The following is an 8676-nucleotide window of genomic DNA, read 5'->3' as shown; positions in this document are numbered from 1 at the left end:
AACCTGCGCTGAGCACGACAGGCTTCTCTGTGGGATTCTCCATTTCCCTCTCTTCCAGGGACAGAGAGAAACCTTGGTCATAGTCCAAGGCCCACGAGAGGCTTTTGACCTTCAGTTTAATTCAGTAGGTGACATCCTCTTATTAGCCGTCCTTCCCCGCCCCCTCCCCCTTCGGGTGTGCTCTTTCAGAGTGGATGCTCAGTTACACAAGAGGGTGGAGTTGGAGGAAACAGAATCCTCGGAAGTGATGTGGACACCTCCTAGAAAATCACCCAAAGTGCTAGAAACAGCACTTGGTTTTATCCCTCTCTACTTCAAGCAGGTCTCTAAAAAGCAAAAATGACCTACGTTCTGTGTTGGGGGAAGTATTTGGATACTAAATCATTCCGTGTCCCAGATCTTTCATTGGCCCACTAGTGAGGAATCTGGGATTTCCATGCAAACCTCCAACAGTTTTGGTCTCGTACCTCTTGCTGCTCCCTGACCCCGGGCCCTTTTGCCTTCCAGAGGGGCCACCTGGGGAAGGCAGTTCTTGATCCCTCGTGGTTGTCGGAGGCATTACCAGAAAGCTGGGCTCCAGCCTGCCAAGCAGTAAAGGTAGGGGTAGTAAGGGTAGGTGTTATGCATGGAGATGAGGGAGCCCCGCGAGAAGCCCTCCTCTTTCAGAGTTGGCAAGGAAGGATGCTTCTCCAGGTCTCCCAGGTCTGAGGTGAGCTGCTTCCGCTTGGTCTTATAGCGTCTGTTCTGGAACCATATTTTCACTTGGGTCTCCGTGAGCTTGAGGTTCTTGGCCAGGTGAGCCCTTTCGGGAGCTGACAGATACTTCTGGTGACTGAACTTCCTCTCCAACTCAACGACCTGATTGTGTGAGAAGGCGGCCCGGGAGCGCTTCTGTGGCTGCTTGGGGGCTGGGGGCCGGCTCGGTAAGGCGTCCCGAGTGTTTTCACAGTCCAACAGATAAGTCTCAAAGTGCCTATCTGGAAATGAGAGGGCAGAAGCAGGGATGGGAAGGAAAACGTTACATGTTAGCACGGAAGAGTACATAATTCAATCCACCCTTATCTCTTCTGGTGAGTGAACAAACAGCCCACTGTCGGTTTAGACACATTGCACTTTTTTCACAGGACTAAGGAACTCTCTGAGTGGGGAGTGAGTGCATATGTAGATTATGGGTTAGTTTTCTACTAGTCATCAAGTCCCCAAAGTAGGAGCAGTTAGTGCTAGAACTTCCTGCCGAATCATCCAGTAGAATGAAATAGGGATTCTGCATATGTCTTGAGGGGAAGCGGGAGCAGGGAGGCAGGAAAAACTCTGAGAAATAAGATACCCGGTAAAGCGGGCCCCAAAGGCACCCGGTGTTAACATCCGGGTGGCAAGAGAGGGCTTGTGTGGTAGGAAAGTTCATTCTCTGGCTTTAATCCCCCCTTTTTTTTCCTCAACCAGCCGTTAGGATGCCTCATAAGAAGGGTGTCTATTGTATGGTGACGGCTGGTACCTAGACTTATCGTGGTGATCACTTTGTAGTGTGTACACATATCAAATTATTGTTTTGTACACCTGAAACTAATATAATTTTATGTATCAATTTTACCTCAGTTAAAAAAAAAAAACTGATGGGAAGGAAAGTAAGTCTACTCTAAGCGTTCCGACGTTATAACTCCTGAAGACCAGAGGGGCTCCTAGACTTACTGTTTTATTGCCCGTGGGATTGGGAAGCGAAGGGCATCTTTGCTGGTCAAACCCTGATTTATTAATATTAATATGCTATTATCAATAACTCGTTAGATGTTAATTGTCGTAACTGCCCAGAAGTAATATGCGGCTGGCGCCGATCAAGGGTCGCACTGTGGCTGGGAGCGATGTTGGGGTTTCCTTCTGGGACACTGGACCACGGTGGGCGCTTCGTGCGCGCTCGCCTTTTGACCCCGGGGCGCGGAGAACCCGCTGCGCAGAGTACCTTGCCGGGCGAGTCAAGCCCAGTCTAAATCCTGCGCCGCCCTGACGCTGGGGTCACGGTTAATCTCCGAGGCGCGCCCGTGGCCGGGTCCCTTCGCCCGTCGCCGCGGGGCCCCGCATCCCTGCAGCCGGAGCGCCGGAGGTCCACTTATCACCCGCCCTCACGCCCGTTCGGCCAGCGAACCGGCCCTCCTTTCCGGGAGGACCCACCCCGGCCCAGCCCGGCCTCCCCAACCTCGCCGGCATACCTGGCTCGGTCTCCGCCGGCTGCTCTGCCTCCCCGCGCGCAGCGCGGGGCCGGGCTCTCGGCTGGTCCTCCGGCGCCCCGGCGCATCCTCTTCCTCCCTCGGGCTCCGGCTCAGGGTCTCGGGCTGCCCGAGGCTGGCGCGGGGGCCGCGGGCTGCCCGCGTGACCTCCGCGCCGATCAGCGCCTTCCCGCAGGATGTCCTGGATGAGGAAGGAGGTGAGCGGCTTGGACTGGGTGGGCGGCGCGGCCCGGGGGCTGCAGCTAGCTGCCCCCGCCTTCCCGGGCCGCGGCTCGGGAGTCCGAAGCATCCCCGAGGCTCGGCTCCGGCGCCCAGGCTCAGGCCCCTGCGGCTGCGCCCAGGCTGAGCTCGCCGCTCCGGCACCACTTTCACTTTCCGCGGCCCCGGGAACTTATAGCCTTAGGGGCGCGCCGCGCTGCCTTCCCATTGGCCGCTCGCCCGAACCGCGCGGCTGATTGGCCGCCCGCCGCTCCAGGTGAGGGTAAAGGGGAGTCCCTCGCACAGTCTGGGTTGTGTCTTTCATAGAGGATTTCTTCCGAAGTTCCTTCTTCTCCAGGATCCTGGCTCGCCTCCCTCCTCCCTACGTCGTTTTCCCAGGCTGGTAGAGAAAACCAAAGCGGGTCTCTTCTGCCCCAACTCACAATATGTTTAGCTGCTTCTGGGAAATCATGATGCAGAAGAGAAATACTCCATTTAGCTCTTAGAGATCGTTAAAGTGCGTTTACTCACAAACAAATAGGTGGGGCAATTACCAGCATCCCACCTTACAGATGAGAGTTCTGGGTGCCCGTTGACAAGGAGACAATGGTAGCAAAGCTGGATCTACTAAACCTGAGTCTGTCAAAGAGACATGACAGGTAAGTGCAGTACCTGACCCCAGGCTGGATTCTGTACTGGACGTTATTGGGGCAATTGATGAAAGTGGAATAGGACTAATGGCTAAAAGTATTGAATCAGTGTTACATTTACGGAAATTGGTAACAGTATTGTGATTGTATAAAAGAATATTCTTCGGAAATAAACACTAAAGTATGTAGGGGCAAAGGCCCATGATGTATGTAACTTACCCTCAATTGGTTCAGAAACAATGACGTAGATGGATAGATAGATTCCATATGATAAAGTTGAATGGGTTAAAATATTAATTGGTGAATCTAGAAAAAGGGTATACCAGTGTTCTCTTGAACTATCTTTATTTAAGCAACTTTCCTGTACGTCCTACTCTAAGACACCTTTCATTCGACTGGAAACTTTTCAAAAAGGCGGTATGTTGTATGTCTGGGGAGAAGGGAGAGGGAGTAGGTTATTGGAGATAAAGCAACCGCTAAAGAGAACCACCTTGTGTAATATGAATGAAGGTCTTTGGCAAGGATGGTTTTCTTCTCTCATTTTTTTCATTAAAAATTTTTGTACCATTTTCTTTTGAAATAGTTATAAATTCCCAGGAATTTGCAAAATCTGTACCCCTAACTTCCCCCAATGGTGACATATTATGTAACTGCAGTATAATATAAAAACCAGGAAATTGACATTGATACACACCATGAATTAGACTACAGACCTTATTTTATTGTCACCATTTAAAAGCCTGCGTTCATGTGTGTGTGCGTGTGTGTGTGTAGCTCAATGCAATTTTATCATGAGAGTAGATTCTTGTAAAGCCACAATCAAGATACAGAATTGCTGCATCACTGCAAAAGAACTCCTTGTGCTATCTCTTTGTATTTGTGTACCCAAACCCCTTCCCTCCATCACGGACCCCTGGTAACCAGTAATTTGTTCTCTGTCTCTATAATTTTACTATCTGGAGAATGTTCTATAAACGGAATCAAACGTGGTACAGTATGCAACCTTGTGGAATTGGGTTATTTTTTTGCTAAGTATAATGCTTCTGAGGCTACTCAGACTGTTGCATATATTAATAGTGAATACTTTTTAAAATTGCTGAGTGGTATTCTACTGTACAGATCTGCCAGAGTTTGTTAACCGTCCACCCACTGACAGACAATTGATCTGTTTCCAGGGTTTTGTTTGTTTGCTTGTTTTGTTTTACTGTTTTGAATGAAAGTCCTGTAGACATTCATGTACAGGTTTTTGTGTGAACACGAGTTTTCACTTCTCTGGGATAAATGTCCAGGAATGCAATCTCTGGGCTGTATGGTAATTGCATGTTTGGTTTTGTAAAAAACTGCCAAACTATCGTGGTTGTAGCATTTTTAGATTTCCACCAGCAATGTATGAGAGTTCCAGTTTCTCCACATCCTCATCAGCATTTGGTGTTATCATTGTTTTTTATTTTAAGCATTCTAATAGGTGTGTAGTGATAGCTCATTGTGGTTTTAATTTTAATTTGCATTTCCCAAATGGCTAGTGATATTGAACATCTTTTCAGGTACTTCTTTACCATCCATGTCTCCTCTTTGGTGAAATATCTGTTCAACTCTTTTGCTCATGTTATAATTGGATTTGGGGGGAGTTTTGGTAGTTTTTTTTTTAATATATATATTCTATATATGTCTTTGTTGAATATATGGTTTGCAAATATGTTCTCCTAGTCCATAGCTTGTCTTTCCATCTTTTTTTTTTTTCTGTACGCGGGCCTCTCACTGTTGTGGCCTCTCCCGTTGCAGAGCACAGGCTCCGGACATGCAGGCTCAGCGGCCACGGCTCACGGGCCCAGCCGCTCCGCGGTATGTGGGATCCTCCCGGACCGGGGCACGAACCCGCGTCCCCTGCATCGGCAGGCGGACGCCCAACCACTGCGCCACCAGGAAAGCCCTCCATCTTTTTAACAGGATATTTCACAGCAGAAAAGTTTTTGATGTTGGTGAATTTTTATTTCACAGATTTTGTTCTTGGTGTCATGCCTAAGAACTCTTTGCTTATTCCTAAGTACTGAAGATGCTCTCCTGTGTTATCTTTTAAAAGTTTTATATTTTACTTTTAACTCCATGATCCATTTGAATTAATTTTTATATATGGTGTAACGTTTAGGTGACCTAAACGAAGAGGTCACGTTAGTGACCTCTTCTCAGTTTTAGAATTTAGAGCTGGGTGGCATTTCAAATCACAGGGGGGAAATGTGAATTATTTAATAACTAGTACTGCCATTTGGAAAAAATAAAGGTCTAGTCTTATAACAAAATAAATCCCAGATGGCTCAAACATTTAAAACATAAACAGGCACATGAAAAAAAATAGTTTAACCACACTCATCATTAGAGAAATGCAAATCAAAACCACATTTAGATACCTTCTTTCCACCTATCAGATTGACAGAGGTTAGAAAGATGATGTCTAGTGTTGGTGGGGGTGTGAGGAAGAGTTGCCCCCATACCGTTGGCGAGAGAGTAAGTCAGTTTTGTATATTTGGGTGGTAACTTGGCAAAATCTGTCAAATTTAAAACTGGGCATATCCTTTGACACAGATATTCCGTGCCTAGAGATTTACTCTAGAAATCTACAAATACACAACATACTGACTTGGGAACGTATCCTCAATTTAGTCGGAGAGTTGCAATTCAAGTTGCAAAAAAATAAAATGTTATAAAATGAACTCACTGTGTTAAAAGAAATAGTCACAGGTTATCTATAAAATATTTTACATTTGAACATTTTAACATATAGAAAAATCTGGAAGGATAGAAATATCTCAATAGAGCATTTACCTCTGGTCAGTGAGATGGAGATAGCAGATTGGGAGAAGAGGAGAGTGGAACAGGGTGCATTTCCTTGTACTAATTATAATTTTTTTAAATTAAGAACAGAGCCAGAGCTGAGCTTGGGCTCCCTTCTTCCACAACCTCCTCCTCAGATATCAGGTGTCCCTTCAGGGTGGGGACACAGCCCCAGCCCTTTCCCTTACGTCACTTAGCATGTTGTTCCTTTGGTGCTTAGCATTTTGGATGTTTATGTGGATGGGTCCTCTCCTTGAGCAGGGAGTGTGTCATCCTCATATTTACACTATCCGTAGCACAGTTAGTTTTTGACACACAGAAGTCACTCAATAAATATTTGCTGGTGGATGTACAGCTTTAGGTACTATGTGGCATCTCACTAGCTGGCAGCGTTATCCATAAGGGACCACAGGGTCCCAAGGCACATACCAGTGTAAGGTCTGTCCTCCCCTCTTTGCCATGTCTATCCAGCTTAAACAGGATGAAAATGATAGGAATAGGAAGACACAAGGGGCTGTTGTAGGCTTTTTTTAGATGGAATAGAGTTCTGGAGAAGAATAAACACCCCCCTTCCAAGATGCTCCCCTCCAAATACCTGGAATGCAACACCTGCAAATGGCAAGGGGGAGTTAAGTTGTAGATGGAATTCAAGTTGCTAACCAGTTGACCTTGAGACAGGAAGATTATTCTGGGTTATCCAGGCAGACCCCATGTAATCACAGGGCCTTTATAGGTAAAAGAAGGAGGCGAGAAAGTCAGAGTCAGAGAAGGAGAGGTGATACTGAAGTAAGGTTAGAGTGATGGGAGGTGAGAAAAACACAACTGGCCCTTGCTGGCTTTGAAACGAAAGGCAGGGGGCATGTGAGCCAGGGAATGCGGGCAGCCTCTAGGAGCTAGAAAAGACAAGAAGTGGATTCTCTCCTAGAGCCTCTAGAAGGAACACAGCTCTGCCAACATCTTGATTTTAGCCCAATGAGACCCATTTCAGACACCTGACCCCTAGAAACTAATACAGGGGCATTTATAAAGGGATGTAAAAATGATGAGAGAAGGATTACCAGCTCTGCCTTCATATGAACTTTGGGTCTCTTAAAAAAAATGTCAAATATACTTTTATATCCATAATCCTGTCCCTTCATATCTTCTTTGTATATTTTCTTCCAGTCTTCAGCCATACATATTTGTTGGATAAGTGTAATTTTGTATCTTGTTTTCTCCTTCCAATTTCATATTACATCATAAGTATTTATATATTGTTCCATTATAAATTTTATCTTATTATTTTTTAATTTTTTTATTTTTTTGCGGTACGCGGGCCTCTCACTGTTGTGTCCTCTCCCGTTGCGGAGCACAGGCTCCGGACGCGCAGGCTCAGCAGCCATGGCTCACGGGCCCAGCCGCTCCGCGGCATGTGGGATCTTCCCGGACCGGGGCACGAACCCGTGTCCCCTGCATCGGCAGGCGGACCCTCAACCAGTGTGCCACCAGGGAAGCCCCCATTATATATTTTAGAAGCCATCTAGACCCAAAGACATTTAGAGCTAGAAGGGATCTGGGGATCATCTAATAAAATTTCTTGGTTTTCTCGGAAAGAATCCGAGATTTTTTTTTTTTTTCTGCACTGCGAGGCTTGCAGGCTCTTAGTTCCTCGACCAGGGATGGAACCCAGGCCCGGCAGTGAAAGTTCCAAGTCCTAACCACTGGACCACCAGGAAATTCCCAAACCTGAGATTTACAGAGACAAAAGAACTATAGATGGAAACTATACAAGCCCAAACACTTCACTGCATCACCTTCCATCCTCCCAACCACCCCAACCTGCCTCCGGTGCTACCCTACAGTGTGGAAAGTGGGAGCAGAGTTTATAGAATTGTCCTGTATAAGTATGTTTTTAAATGTACTTGGAATTTATTTTAAGCAAATATGCAACACGTGCAGACACAGAAATGACTGTATTGAAGGAAGAATTGTTTATACTCACAGATCCCCAGAAACGGGAGGCACAACACACTATACAGGGCCACATGGGGAAGCACCAGGGTTAAGAGACAAAAAAGAAAAGGGGAAAGCATGGACACAGCCTTTTTTGTGGTTTCCATGGGAAGGAATGGGCAAGGCTGAGCAAACTTAGGATTGGGTAGTTTGAATAAGTTCAGCAGGCTCTGTGCTATAGGGGTGGTCCACAGTTGTCCAGTACTTGGCCCTGGCGTGATTTGGGGCAGGGGAAATATGGGCTTGGTGTGTGAGAGTTAGATAAAGGAGATGGTTGGGGGGTATGAACTCCACTGGTTGATTTGCATATCAAAGGTGTGTTCACAGGCAGGTTGTTTGCCGTCTTTAGGAATTAACTAACTCTGACAGACCCTCCCTGGGTTCAGCAAGGTCTCAGATGTCCAAGCATCATAAAATACAGAAAATAGAAAACGTGATTAATGTGAAATGCATCATTGTCACAGCACACATTTTTCTTTTAAAATACATTTCAAAGCCTTCTGGGGTAACCACACCAAGTTTATACTTACCGAAACACATCATGCTGTGTGTCTTCCAAGGAGGCACTTGTGTTGGCTCTGCTAATTCAGAAAGACAAAAAGAAAGAAGAAAAGAGAAATCAATCCCAGCCATCACCACAACAGAAAGGACAAAAGCCTTCCACCAGCCAACAAGTTTTATAAGATTTCCAAGAAGGTAGCGGTTGGAGGTGGGAGAGGTTGAGGTCTAATCTCAAGGTCTAACCCAGTTGATGGCAGAGCTGCAAGGGTAAATGTTCAGGTGCA

At 46.3% G+C, this 8676-nt stretch overlaps 1 protein-coding gene across 2 annotated transcripts; it reads right to left on the bottom strand.

Annotated features, from left to right (window-relative positions):
- Nucleotides 1–293: 293 nt before the first annotated feature.
- Nucleotides 294–2511, bottom strand: NKX3-1 (NK3 homeobox 1). 2 transcript variants are annotated; one of them, XM_029203766.1, is made up of 3 exons: nucleotides 2479–2511; nucleotides 2205–2232; nucleotides 294–977 (listed from the first exon to the last, which is right to left on the bottom strand). In XM_029203766.1, exons 1-3 carry the CDS (start codon nucleotides 2509–2511, stop codon nucleotides 559–561), a joined length of 480 nt encoding a protein of 159 aa, XP_029059599.1. In that variant the 3' UTR covers nucleotides 294–558. The 2 variants fall into 2 exon arrangements, with proteins under 2 accessions (XP_029059599.1, XP_029059597.1); XM_029203764.1 differs by having other exon boundaries at nucleotides 2205–2511.
- Nucleotides 2512–8676: the final 6165 nt, after the last annotated feature.

The sequence above is a fragment of the Monodon monoceros genome, unplaced genomic scaffold (genome assembly GCF_005190385.1).
Source record: "Monodon monoceros isolate NGI ecotype Baffin Bay Population unplaced genomic scaffold, NGI_Narwhal_1 Super_Scaffold_5, whole genome shotgun sequence".
NCBI classification, from domain to species: Eukaryota; Metazoa; Chordata; class Mammalia; order Artiodactyla; family Monodontidae; genus Monodon; species Monodon monoceros.
This window is presented reverse-complemented; position numbering and strand designations above follow the sequence as displayed.

Bases quoted from the DNA above. Each gene is read 5' to 3' on its own strand.
- NKX3-1 (XM_029203764.1), bottom strand. From the start codon at position 2,511: ATGCTTCGGACTCCCGAGCCGCGGCCCGGGAAGGCGGGGGCAGCTAGC. The intron at 978-2,204 runs GTATGCCGGCGA...TCTCATTTCCAG, and splicing joins GCCGGCGGAGACCGAGCCAG to ATAGGCACTTTGAGACTTAT.